The following is a 14,408-nucleotide window of genomic DNA, read 5'->3' as shown; positions in this document are numbered from 1 at the left end:
ATATATATATACACATATATATATATATGTGTGTGTGGTCTTATAAATGCTTATAAACGTGATACTGACGTACAACAGACATCGTCCTCTGTGGCGTTCTGTTAGTAAGAAAGGAAGCTGTGGTACATGGATTATGAACTCAAAGAGGACTATTTCCCAGTCCACGTTTCTTTTTATTCTCTAACTGTACCACAGTAGCATTACACGACTCACAGTTCAAATTAATCCTCTTTTATCTTATACCCGGCCTTCAGTTCATTCACCAACAGAGCAAACCAGCTGTTGTAGCTCGTCTCCCTTTATGGACAAAAAAACACACGCAGCAGTTTGTATTAATAATAAGCTGACGTTATCATATTTGAAACTATGTTCAATATTAATTAATTCATACATGACAGAAAACAAGGGGAAAAAACACCAGTTTCATTGTAATTACACTTCATGTTGTGGTCTGTTCATATGTAACAAAACATAAAAGCGCACCTTTTAAAAACAGCCGACTAACTCTTAATTAGGTTCAAGTTAAAGCGTGTTCGGCCTCGCTCATAGCTAATTCACCAACAGTTTGAAACGTAGCACATTAAAGTTGTAACTGTAACGCCTCCAGAGTTACTTTTATTGCTTGTGACCGATTTACAAAACAGTTATTACAGGTAGAGATTCATGCAGATTAATACCTCAGTAAGTACTTTATTATAATGACTAAAAACTAAGCTCGTATTTGCATATTAACGTACATGCATTCTAATTTATTTTGATCACTTTATAATCTTTGTAAAAATAATAAAAATCTAATTTCGATGGAAGCTGTGCAGCGTGGCGGCCACAGGTCGCACGCTCCCTTTAACAAACTGCTCACTTTGGAATGATGGCGAGAACAATACAAAACATAAGCTACTACATAAAAACATATCATCAGATTATGACGCATTATGCGCCGTTAAAGCTTTAATTACCTGATGGTAAAGTACTTAAATGAGCTCCACCTGAAACATCTGCAGAATTAACCCGCTGAGACGCAGCCGACCGAGCTGCCCTAGTACGATCCTCCTGAAGTCACGTGCTCCTCAAGGTGATGCTGTGATCTGCAGCACTCGTACCGGCTTTAAAACCCAAAGCAATGGACGGCAAGTAAACAAATCTACTGTAAAATCTGCATCCGCTTTGTCACCAGCTATTTAAATTCTAAATGCAAACTCGCCAGCTACGATAATGCCCTTTCTTCCTGAGAAAAAGGATAACTTTCATTTGGAGATGGTGCACTGTATTACCAAAACATGTTAAAACAGCCCATTTTAGCTTCAGGGTTAAACGATGGTTACACATTAAGGCGTCAGTAACAAAGTGTCCACTTTTCTTTTGTGTGCTTTTTAATACAGCGCATTCTTAGATAATGTTCTTATATTGATTTTTTTTTTTTTATATACATTGTAGTATTGCTGCTGTATGTCTGCTTCCTCCGGCACTGCTAGTGTGTGTGTGTGTGTGTGTGTGTGTGTGTGTGTGTTGGCTTGCACACTAAAGCGTTAAGGCATTCCCCATCTCAGTGCAGTGGACGCTGGCGGACAGCGAGGCGGGCCATTGATAAATTGATCAGAGTGAAATTGTGGAGTAGTGAGACATGCTCTGAATCCCTCCCCCATCGCCACACATCCCACGCGCACACAGACACCTCGGCTCTGGCATCAATTATTGTGGATTGCGTGGTTGACAGAGTGTAAACCAGGTGCCAGCCCTCAATCCAATTAAAGAGATTTAATTGGAGAAAATAAATGGAGTGTGTCCACAAAGTGCTCGCTTACCCACATTTAGTAGATTTTTTTATTTTTTTTTGTACCTTTTTCAAAAGCAAGGTTTTGTTTATGAAAGACCGGCCGAATCTAATAAAGCCTCAAGGCTGTTGCTTTTCCCAGACTGCCTTGCTCCACAGGTCAGTAATGCAAACAATCCAATTTCTCCAGTGTGAGAGCTGTACTGGCATGTAGAAATGGGATTATTATCTAAAATGGGCCCAGCAGGTGTTTCTGTGACACAGTGTAATTTAGGGAAGGTGATAGTGTTTCCACATGGCCCGTGCTTGAATTCCCAAAGATGCCTTTAAAAAATATCTAACAAATAAGTTTGGAAATCTGCTGCTCTGTCCTGTTAGCAGTTTTGCCAGAGAGCACGCTGTTTCCCGAACTCATTTCCCGGGCATCCCGCGCCTACGAGACGGCAGCCATCACAGTTTGAGGAGTTCGTCGAGCTAAAGAGAGGCGTCTGCATCGGTCAGGTGGAGCTCACGGCGGTCCCAACTTTTCCGCACCGAGCTCTTTCCTATCCAAATTTGTCCCCGGGGATGAGAGAGAGTGTAGCTCGTTCCCGTCGCCAGCCCCCTCCCCGCCACCTCGACTCCTCACAAGGGACAGACATGCATAATTCAGGATTGTTATCTGTCTGCTGCTAACCCCTTTCTTCCCCCATATGCACACACGCACACAGATCTGCAATGAAACAGTCTGACTGCACATCAATGATTCACCAGACAGCACCCCCTACCACGCAACCCCCCTCTCCGTTGAGGGAATCATATGGAGCCGACAGGGACTCCACAGGCATGCAACTTCCTATAATTGGAATAAAAAAAAAGAGGCGAGCGAGGGAAATGCTGCATCAGGGATCTGCGAGAGTGGCATAGGTGTTCAAACAGCCATTCAGCAGTGTCAACCGGCAGATGGGCGACTGGCTGCATGCGCTGGCCCACTCGTTAGCCACCAGCAGAGGAATCAGGAGAGACGTCGAGGCGACGAGGGTTTTAAAGAGGGGGAATGACTTCAGAGTTTGGATTCATCTCTCTGAAGACGACAGATTTTAACTCTGCGAAATGCAGCGGCGGCGGGACTGGAGACGCCTGCCTCCCAGCTTCCCGCTGCGAGCATCGCTGTTTCCCCGAGTTACCCCCGCCTCTTTATCCTCCGACTCCTCTCTCTCACCACACTCACCTTTTCTCTTTCTTAAACATCACAGGAGCAAATCAGCAGACAAGTGATTGTACAAGTTTTCTCAAGCTTTCAAGAATTACCACCATTTCATCATGGATAATCATAGTTAATAACCCTTCTCATTAAGGAGACGAGAATCACGGGTCATTAATATTGTTAATATCTTCTCCCTTTTCCTTCTCTTCTATCCCCCTCTCTCTCTCTCTGCACGCCAGAGGGAGTGGAAACAAAAGGATGACTAAAAAAGAGCTTAGCGCGACAGTGATTAACCGATCGGGGTAGATGGACTGTGATGAATCAAAGTTATCTCTCAAATCTTAATAACTGGAATTAGCCCCTGATTAGATGAGCTTTGGCTACAGCGGGGAGTAGTCGGCTTTTTCACTTCAAAGAATCCCGCCCATGTAAACCTGTCCCTTCTTCCAGTGCAGAGCAAAGACAAAAAAAAGGAGAGCGAAGGATTCAACGAGGCAAATAGGCCAGCGGAAGCTGGAACGATATGCAAATACGACGGGAATCGCAGCAGAGCAAAGGGAATAAAGAGATAACACGAGAGACGCCGTTACACCTGTTCTCCCAGAATTCAGCCGTTTATCTCCCCCTTTTCCTAACATGCTTGGGGTCCACGGGGAGGTGTCAGCGTCTCCGTGACAGGGTCATAATGACAGTGGCGCTCTCCTTCATTTGCATATGTTTGCCATTGTCACAGCGGTCAAGGAATGTCATGTCGAGATTCCTGCATGCTTAAGTAATGGCATTTTGTCCTCACGAGGAACTCTGGCCCCGGTATCATAACCCCTGCCTGCGAGAATGGAAAAAAATTTAAAAAGGTAGTGAATTAACATGACAATCAAACCAATGTTGGCGTTTCTATCCCCACTAGAATCTGGAAAAACGCTCATCTGCAGTCTGAAGAGCAACCCCTGGCGTGACGATTGATTTGCGGGTTTGTATGACCAGAATGACAGAACATCCCGCCGTTCAGTTATCGGTTTTCATTCGGTTCAGGTCTTTACCTTCGGTGATCAATTGCAATCTCCAAGCAGCTGTTCAGTAATGGAATATGTACGTCGATTTTACTTTGTTCTGACAACTTTAAAAGAACAAAAAAAGAAGTAGATGAAAAAGTTCTTTGGCGTGTTTCTGACGAGGTCAAACGGGCACACCGTCTGCTCCCCGTTAATAAACGAGTCTAAACACAAAACTTTGACGAATCCCACAAGTTAATCCAAATTTTGACACCCAGTGCGGAGTAATTAGTCCCAGATGTAAATATCTGTTATGCAACAAAAGCGGCAACGGCACTGAAACAGACAATTATCTCCTCTTACGGCGTTGGCAAAACGCTCCGAGTCTAACCATGTGTAACTGATGGCTTTTTCACAGGGCCTCCGGGCTTATTTGGTCCTTTCTCTCTCTTTTTTTATTTATCTGCATTTTTACCACGCAGCGCCCGAGCCCAGACAGCGCCGTGGCTGCGGCAGACAGGTTCATTACATGTCACAGGAGTTCAAAGTGATCCTCTGTCTACTCTGTTTATTAAGTGGCGCTCCGGCGTCTCTGAGGTATAGTAACGCTCGCAGTCGCACCGCTAAGAGCAGTCCCATCTCGGTGCGGGGCTCTGCGTGCGGCGCCACCGCTGCAATGTAATGAAGAAATCAGCAAGGGATTGGGGAAAATGAACTCTCCTTCTAATACCTTCATCCGAGGCCGTGGAGCAAATAAGTGCTCCCAATAACAAGGAAAAATCATGTTAGAGCGGATGAAACATATGTGACACGTGAAAACGATTAAGGCTCTCGGAAAAGCGCGGCAGGAGCGCGCGCAAAATCTAAATTGACTCGGACACGGGGCGAGGAAGCCGAGTGTTTATTTTCGCGAATTGATTTTTGCACAAATGAGATGGAAAAATGGGAAGATGGGAGTTTGCAGGGGAGGAAATGTGAGACAAAACAATAACCCACTCCCCAGCCCATTTGAAATCATAAACCTACTGTAGTTGTGAGGAGGACCAGGGTTTGGCTGTGCTGGGGGTGTGATGTGAATCTGCATTAAATTGGGCTGCTTCTGCAATCTCCCCGCTCGCTCTCTCCCTCACTCTCTCTCCCGCTCGCTGTAATTGGTCTACTTGGGGGAGGGGAATAGCCATTGCACCAAATACGTACCTCATCACGAGAAGCTCTGCTGAAGGTGTTTTGTTGTTGTTGTTGTTTACCTCGTCTTAGCTTCTCCTTTCCAGCACACCTTGGATTCAGTGTGTGGCATGTGGTTGTAATTAACACATGCCGCAGCCTCTGGTGAGTGTTAACAGAGAAACTTGGAGTAAGATCATGTGGCTCATCTAATTAAAATGGACCCAGCTAGACAGCCTTTATTTATGCGCCTTCGAGACAAAATGAATGCCAGTTGCCTGTGGAAATCATCTCAGGCCGTCTTTTCGCCTGCCTGCCTGACTGTCTGTCTGCGAGCGGGGCTACAATTAACCGAGCATCAGCGGCAGAGCGGGGGGACAACAAGAGGCTTTCATGCAGCTGGCTGAAAACCACTCAGTGTTTCGTTTGTGTTGCATCAACCGATCGGCCTCCGCCGAGCTGCGTTTCGCTTCTCACGACAAACCGCGCTCGGGTTCGTGCCGTGACGGCCGCGTGGGATTTGTCACAAGTTTGCCACTGTCACCGTGAGCCAGTCATTAAAAGCAAATGAGCATCTTTCTAGAGAGGAATGCTCGGCGCATGAGCTTTTAGATGGCACAGGAACCATTTTCAGGCACCGAAAAGCTTTAAGGTTCGCTTTAAAAAATGTTATGTCATCTGTAATCTGACAAAGAAAAGTTGCTTGTGTATGTTTTCCGTGAAGGAATGAGGCGGCAGAGCTGTGTGTTAAGTATTCACGCTGTTTGGGTTATGCAAAAGCGCTGCCGAGCTCTTCATAAATCTACTTGAATTGCTTAATGTATAGAGTGGGGAGGAACATTTCTTGCTTCTTTAGACTATTAGCGTAGTACAGTAGGAAGCGAGTAAAGTAGAAAGGCATCTGCTGAAAAATGATCCAGGCTGTGTGTGACGGAGCTGAAGCCATAAAGCTGCCCACTCCATCACGGCTCCTATCGCTGAGATTGATCAGCCCGCTCCCATTTGAGTGATTTCCCTCCGGATTCAATGCAACGCAATTAGTCGCCCGCCGTATTTTGCCTCCGCGCTGCTCTTTGACCCTCCATCGCACGTATGAGTCAGAGCAGCACTCTGCCGTTATGAGTTCCTCCTAACAGCTCCTGTATTTGCACAGCCCGTCTCCTCTCGGCCTCTCAACACCGTCCCTGCGAGTGCCGCTAAAGAGGATCACGGGTAGCTGGCGAGCGGCCAAGCCCTTGTACCTGCTGAGATGGAATATAGCCTTGACCGTCCACACCGGGGTTAACAGCGAAAGCCTCTCGTCTCTAGCTTTCTGAGCACCGCGCACCGGGATTTTGTGCCAGACTGACAGCCTTGGCGGTGGGCATCGCCACCAGGCCTCCCTCTGACCCCTTTGGCTCCTTATGCTGACTGTAAAAACAAAACTCCGCTCCAGAAGTGATCTCCTTAAGTAAGGGTTTCCAATCCAATTTTACACGAGGAGAGTGCTTAAGATAAGACATAGTGTTTTTTATTGTGCTCTTCAGTAATAGGAGTAGAAAGGGTGAAAGGAGAGATGGGGGAAAGAGGAATGGAAAGGATGGGAGATCGATAAAGGCCGCTCTCTCCGGTTGCCTTTATTCTTCATCGCCGTGCCCGTGGAGATGAGGTTTAGGCGGCTCATGGCTGGAGGCCATGTGGGGAGGGCATTAAAGTGTCGCAAAGGGACCTGCTCTTTTCTCATAAACAGGCCTGCAGGTAGAGAAACACTCACCGGGATCCCGGTCTAACAAGCGCTCATTCGGAGCCATAACGAACAGCAGCCTCTTCCGAGGGAGAGGGATGTGCTGCGTACCTGCCCGGTTTGTCACGGATGACTTTTCATTAGGCGCCGTGGACGTTTGCCGGGGTCCGCTCGGCCCCAGCCGAAAGGGCGTGCGGTCGCGCTGGGACGAGCACAACTCCCCTGATTTGCGTGGGCCTTTCTTCTTCTCCCAGTTCATTTCCAGTCGAATAACTCGTTTGTCACTTACATCAGAGGAAGGCGAAGATCATACGAGAGCCAGCGCTACTTTGTGTTTCACTAATGAGCCCTGTTCTCTCCGCCTCCTTGCTTTTGCCTTGCTGCCCTTTGAAACGGCAGCGACGTGGTGCTACAGCACTTTAGTAGTTTTCTTTCGCCGATCCCGAGCTCCGGGCTGATGCGCTGTTTGTGTGTCACTTGGCTCCGTCTCAGTCCTTCGCACTTGTTTAAAGCTCAAATGGCAGCAGACCTGACACATATACACTGGCCTGTGTGATCTGTGAATGCAACGATTCAGATTGTGTCCCCAGCTCAGAGGAACACTTTAAGGCAGATGATAGTTTAACAAGTTTAGCGGAACGTGTCGCGGCTAACGCAGCACTAAAGCGCGAGAAAGGGAAAAAAATATGTCCCTAAACTTAGGAACTGTCAAGTAAATAGCCAAGGAAATAACAAACAAGAAACTAAAACCAGAAGCTCCTCTCGCAGAAAGAGTATACTGAACTTTAAAAAAATGTCATGTTGTTAAGGGCGAGTTTTATTTCAGGAGCAGGAGGATCCGCAGCAAATAAGCTGTAGAAATACAGTCAGCACCTGCTGATTAATGCCATAGTCCACACAAAGTGATTTGCCTACATTCAGAATATCACTTTAAGAAACACCGACTTTCCAAATCTTAGGCACTCTGTCATGTTTGTTCCAGCGTAGTTACCTAAACGGTTTAAGCTGAACGTAATTTGTTTCCAGGCTTCCAGGACGCTGCTGCATGTACCACTCTGCTGGATTGGCATCTAATTGTTATTAATGGCAGACAAGAACAACAATATTTTTTATCTTCAATTTTCTTTTCAGCGTGTAGAGCGTCATTTTTCTTGCTTTATCGATCAACTAATAGTAAATTAAGAGAACCCACCTGTTCACGTGGGGGACTCGAAGGAACGTAGCATCAGTGGGGGGGGAGTTTGAGTAACGCAGTCAGACCTGTAAGGATTTGCGTTTGCGTGCATCGCCACCATGTTTGACAGATGATGCGGTTTGCTTGGGATAATGAGCGCTTCGTCTCCTTCCTCGTGCTCTTCTTGTTCCCTCGCTCATGCACACATTCAGTTCCTAAATGTTCCCAGTGGACTCCGACCTGAGCTCATCTACATGCATGAAAGCGTGTCTCGACTCTGTCGAGGACACGCCTACTTCCTGGAGAGTCTTCTTGACTTGAGGTTTTTTGGGATTTCGTTCATTTTGCTGACCGCGCTCGTTCATAAGCACCAAACTGTGGCCTCTCTTAAGGTTTCTGCAATCATTGCAATTACTCCGAGTAAAACGCGCACGTCGTACGCAAAAACAAACAAAATGTGATCCGGTGCAAACACCCGATTGGCTGCGATTCAGTGAGTGTGGCGCTGCATTGTAGTGTGGCACAACCTTTTTGCCGCATGCCTCTGCATATTGCTGCAGCCTCTCCTGTGCCAATGCAGGCATCTCATTGAAAACTAATGAGGACTCAGTGTTTTATTCTAACAGCCTAAAGGTGCCACCATATACTGGATTAAAGCACAAGTAACCCAAGGAGCATAATGAGGTTTCCTACAAAGGAAAAAACAGGAGCAAAGATTTGTCCTTAAGCCGTGGATCTAATCTTTACACGACGACGCTTTCCCCATCGTGACAGCGGACACTTAAATTGCATTTGGTAAATTCTTAAAAACACAGATCGGGATACAAGTCCCGACAGTGGCTAAAATAAAAGACGGAGCCCAAGCTTTGATCCCTTTAATGACACGGACGGCGTTTGATGTACAAACACAGCACCTCCTTGTTTCCGAGCTTCCTGTCTCTGCCGGACTGTTGACGTGTCGACAGCTTGCACGGGCTGGTTAAAAGGAGGACAGAGGATCTGGTAGTACATTCAGCTGTCATACCAGGAGGTGCATCCTCTTTTTTTCTTTTTTTTAGGTAACAAACCCCATTCTCCTTTAAAATGGGTGCTTAGAAGTTGAAAATTGCCAACATCAAGAGCTTCCTTGAATTAGGATGCCCTGCAATGCAAGTGTGTTATATAATGCCATGACTGGAGGGAGAGGAAAAGTAGAGCACAGGGGTAGAGATTAAAAAACTTTCTGCATAAAAAGAGAGGAGGGAGGAAGAGATGAGCATAAAAGGGAAAGGGGGGAGGGGTGGGGGATCGAGGGAGAGACAGAGATAGAAATATAGCGTAATGAAAAAGAGAAGGGCGGATTAGGTCAGGCAGGAGTGAGGGTTCACTCCTACAGCGGGAGCAGCCTTTGGGCCTGGCAGGCTGCAGGAGGCTGGTCAATCCTTCGGCTCTCTCAAGGCTCCTCTCTTTTTTCATTTAGATAATGGAGCATTTCCTTAATTGGCAGAGCGCAGTTTAGGCCGGGGTTTGTTTGCCAACACGTCAGAGCAGAATTATTTCCACTACATTTACAGCATAGTGTTGCTCGGCTCTCTCATTAAAACCGCAGGCTCCTCCTGCCCCGATAGGTTTTTTGTTTTTTTGTTTTTTTTGGAAATCTACAGAAGGAGGCCGAGTGGCAAGGAGGAAGAAAACACATTTATCTACCATCACACCATCCCTAGTCAGCTTGTCAAGAAAGAGACCGAAACTTCTCGATCTGTTTACCGTTATTGTTTTTCTCCAATCATAAAGACTTACTTCTGGTGCTTTTTTGCCTCCTTTCTTATCGAGAGACTTATGCGTCGAGCTCGCATGATCTGTATCTTTAAATTTGATTGAGGGTATTTGCAGGGGGTGTTATTGGATTTCGGCGTTATTGTCTCACCTTTTCCCTCTGTGTTTTTTAATGTTGGGATGGATATCCGCTCCAGCAGCACTGATCTCACCGTTCTGCTCATTAGTCTGGATTCGCAGACCTCGGTGCTTCGTAACAATAAGACACGCACTTCTGTAGTCCAGCCATTACCGAGTTTAACAATGTGCACCAGCCAGAAAAGTCCATTATTTCTGCAGCTCATCATCTCAAGCATCCATACGAGACAAAGGGTCTGTGAAACTGCTTCATTGCAAAGAGCCATCTATCACTTAAGTCAGGAGCAGAGACTACAAAATACACGTGGAACACGGCGCAAACCGAGCAGGAAGCATATGGATGGATCAGTTATACAAAGGGCGCGTGCTGCTAGTGACAGGGCTCTGCAACTTTATATATATATGAGTATATCTCCATCGGACTCAGCCGGCTCACCCTTACCTTTGTAAGACTTCACAAACACAGACGTAATCGATTCTCGGTCCAGTTCCTCAGAAATTCTCTTATTAGTTTGTGGTCAGTCGAGAAAACGTAGGCCTACATTTCAGTGTTGCTGCAATTGTTTTATGATCATAGAGTACAACTGTGCAACTGTCTAAAAACTCAAAGTGATAACCTTTATTTGTGGATTTCAGTGCACGAGATTATTCGGTGCAATTTCCTTTTTTTTTTGTCTTTTAAAGATGAAGCATCGACATCCAGGTCTCGACTGTCTTAAAGCACGAGCGTGTTCATTGGGTGTTGAGTAGATGTAGAACATCCATAACATAAGGTTGTTTCTGGGTCTGAAAAATGCAAGAAACCTGCGTTCTTCCCATTTTATTGATATGCAGCAATAAATCAAGTCTGTTTTGAGGTTGGCCAACTGGGTGATTCACAAGTAGCTACTGTACCAGAGCGCAGAGTTCGTGGTTTCTCAGTCAGATCCACTCATAGCTTGTGATGTCCAGTTTCAAAAAACCAAGACCAACAGAAGAAATGCTCAGAAAACAGTAGGCAACACCTTAGATTACGTTCAGTGACTAAGACTGTAAGTACCCTGTATTAAAAACTGAATTTCAAGGTATTTTATTTAAAATTACATATTTGTGTCGCCATCCTTAAAGGCAGGTGCACCAGAGGGTAACAAGTCAGATTTCTACAGGAGAGAAACAAAGAACTATCCTGTCAGCAGTTTGTTAGTAAATTTAAGTGTCGCCTGAGGGGAAGGAGGCACAGTTATATTGTTAGTGATTTTAAGTACTGTGTAATGTGTCTGCAATTTTGCAGAAAAACAAACAATACTTTTATCTTACATGTACTCTTCAGACTGTTCATACTATGGAGTGGTTTAATCTCGCTTAACGTCCAGGGAGATGCTGTTTTTCAAAGTTATGTTTGAACAGTGACTGTAAAAGAAAAGAAACTTCCACCTGGCTCATAATTATGAGGTCACATACTGTAGGCCTGCAAATTTTTATAGTATTTATTTTTGTATTGTAAGCTGGTTAAGGAGAACGGTCACATTTATATTAGTCAAATAAAGCTTTGGTCGTGCACATTATCATGAAGAAAATTAAATAAAGATATAAAAATCTGAGTAAAGCCAACGTACGTAAAATTACATAAAATTACTTACAACATATTTATTTCTTCTTTTACTGTAAAATTCTGACTCTGTGTCTGATTTTAGCATCAATATCTTTCAGTATTGGTATAGGTAATAATTTTATTGCATTTTCAAATAAAATACTTTGAAATTCTATTTAATTACAGGGAATCACACCCTTAGTCCTGGGCTGTGATATAAGTATTACCAAACAGTAAAACAGTCGGCGCCACGGGTAACTACATCCATCTTTTATCTACAGTTTATGAAAAACACTACTGACAGAGACATGTCTGTACTCACTAAAAGTACAAAAAGGTGCAAACAAATCCTTGTTCACATTGTTTTTCTCTGCTCACATTTTTTCGTAATTTAAAGAAGATTTCTGCAGATTTATTGCGTTTATTTAGCCAGAGGCCGTGCAAACCTCGAAAATAAAACTGGCTGAATCTGAAATTTCAAGGCGGCAGAAACAGAATTAGAGAAAAGTAATCTTTCTAAAACTCTTTAAAAAAGTCCACACGATAACCGGAGACGGAAACAAAGACGGGGGTGGCGAAGAGCAGGAGAGCTCATAAAGCAAAAAGTATGAAAGTGGAGCTTGGAGAGGGAGCAGCTGCTGGTTTAACAGACCTGTCATTGAAATCAAAGGCCCTAATCAAAATTTTATCAATTAATTGATCTTTCCTCCTGTGCTTTGCCACAAGTGCAATTGAGATTCCCCATGACTCTTGCCCCTCCAACAGCAAGCCATGCTCTACAACATAAACTGTGTTCATTAGAGAAGATCAAGGATTTCTCTAATATGAGCTGAGATGTGATATGATGGCTGTTTCCCCCCGACTTAGTTGGTGTGCAGGACATCTCTCCCTGGTTGCCTTCCACATCACACCAGGGATCTTTGCGCTTCTTTCATGCTGGTTTTACAAGTCAAACAACCTACTTTAAGTTTAATTTTAACCGTAGTTCTAACACCCGCCTCCTGCTGTGCGTTTTCCACAGGGTAACCAAGAGGCCACCAACCCCCCAGAAGCGATGGCCCAGCCGTACACCCCAGCCCAGTACCCGCCTCCCCCACAGAATGGCATTCCCGCAGAGTTTGCGGCACCTCACCCGCTCCCGACGCAGGACTACACCGGGCAGAGCCGGGTGCCCGAGCACGCCATGACCCTCTACACGCCCACACAGACGCACAGCGAGCCGGCCGGCACTGACAACAGCACGCCCGCCACCACGACCGCACCGGTCAGTGTCCTTCACCACCTGCAAACACTGTTCTCAACACGCTGTCAGCAAGTAAAATATCTTCATATTATCTTTTTTATCCGTATTATTATAACGTTACAAATGTCCGACTGTTCTTCCCGTGACTGGTTTCTTCCGTCTGCTTACCAGTGTGAGCTTAGCCAAATGCTGTGATTTCTCTCTACTCATTTCCTCTCCCTTGTTTCACTGAGAAGTGAGCCTGTTGTTTAATATTCAGTCAATATTTACATGATCTGTCCTTGCCTATAACTCTCCAGTTCTGCCCTCTTTGTATATTGACAGAAAAGTCTGTGTGCATGCAGGAAACTTTTTCAACAGATCCCAAATCACAGCATGTAAAGTCTTCAAACTTTTCGGCTCCAGTATAAAAACATTTTGGAAGTAAATGTGGCCTTGACAAGCACGATTCAAATAACTGGAACCAAATAACATGTAACGTACGGAAAACTGAGGAAAAACTGGTGCAGTTTGGAGCATAAACTCTCATTCAGAAGCACGACCCCTTAAATCGCTGCAAATTAAACCCCATGTTTGACAGAAGAATAGTACAGCGGCAGTAAATCAGAAGTCAAACCTAAGAAATGGTCAAAACAAGATTGTAAAAATTGTTCAAAGCTTAAAAAACATCGGCCCAAACATCTCACAAATAATTAGGTCACTGGCAAGAAGTCAGCAGCATGACTGGATACATAAAAAGTATCCTAGAGAGGCTCAGTCTTTAGAAGGGAAGAAGGGGAAGATGATAATGTATCTCAGGAAAACGCTGCAAAGAATTTGGCAATTTCGTTCTGTTATGTACCATAGATGATGAAAAGATTAAGAGCATCAAGAGAGATCTCTGTACGCAAGGGACGAGGCTGAAAACAATTTCATTTTCAATATTGTAATCTGCAATCTGCATTATAAACACATCTGATTCTGAGGTGCAAATCACTGCATGGGCTCAGGGGCACTCAGTGAATACAGCGCGGTGCTGCGGCCATAAATCCAAAAGTCTACCATGCAGGGGAAACACGGTGGTACTGTAACAGCAGCAGAAGAACATATTAACATCATATATCACACACATGTTATGTGCATTTCTGGATTTGTTGATAACCAGACACATGAATGACAAAAGATCTCCCGTCCTCAACCGATCAAATAACATCTACACTGGCTTCTTCTCTTTATTATAACATGTGCTAAAGTGGTTCTTAGTGCAGGATTTGCATTGCCTTCATTACTGTCAGTGATTGTGATTGAATATTTCCTAAAGTTAGGAGTATAAAGTGTACAAAGGAAGCTGCTATTGTGCAAACAAATGGGTTTTATTCCGCTGAAGCACACGTAACACTGAGTGGGTGTGTTAACAGTAAATTTGTGGTTTGTACTAAGAAAATGATTTCATCTGTTGTATGAGCAGCTGATGAGCTCAGAAATGAAGCTAACTCACAACCCTAAAAGCTGCAGTTCTCCAAATGACCACTTGAGGCTGGCTCATGAAATATATGCATAATAAAAGATGGAGCTAAGCTTACCATTAGGGATGGGTATCGTTTAGGTTTTATCCGAGACTGGTGCCAAACCGGTACTTTTGAAACGGTGCCGGTGCTTAAAGAATGGAGAACACAAAATTGGTCCAAAAACCTCTCATGTTCAGCTGTTTTT

At 44.7% G+C, this 14,408-nt stretch overlaps 1 protein-coding gene across 9 annotated transcripts in view; it reads left to right on the top strand.

The window, feature by feature from the left end:
* LOC102192139 (RNA binding protein fox-1 homolog 3-like) overlaps positions 1-14,408 on the top strand; it is a 418,448-nt gene that overhangs the window by 360,735 nt on the left and 43,305 nt on the right. For 8 of the 9 annotated variants that reach the window (XM_013912627.1, XM_013912631.1, XM_013912630.1 and 5 more), the window contains one exon: positions 12,495-12,788. In XM_013912627.1, coding sequence (XP_013768081.1) covers positions 12,495-12,788 — 294 coding nt within the window. The remainder of the gene's footprint in view (positions 1-12,494; positions 12,789-14,408) is intronic. The other variant, XM_013912628.1, reaches the window with a different exon arrangement.

Source organism: Pundamilia nyererei, unplaced genomic scaffold (genome assembly GCF_000239375.1).
Source record: "Pundamilia nyererei isolate P.nyererei 1_Seehausen unplaced genomic scaffold, PunNye1.0 scaffold00095, whole genome shotgun sequence".
Classification (NCBI taxonomy): domain Eukaryota; kingdom Metazoa; phylum Chordata; class Actinopteri; order Cichliformes; family Cichlidae; genus Pundamilia; species Pundamilia nyererei.
This window is presented reverse-complemented; position numbering and strand designations above follow the sequence as displayed.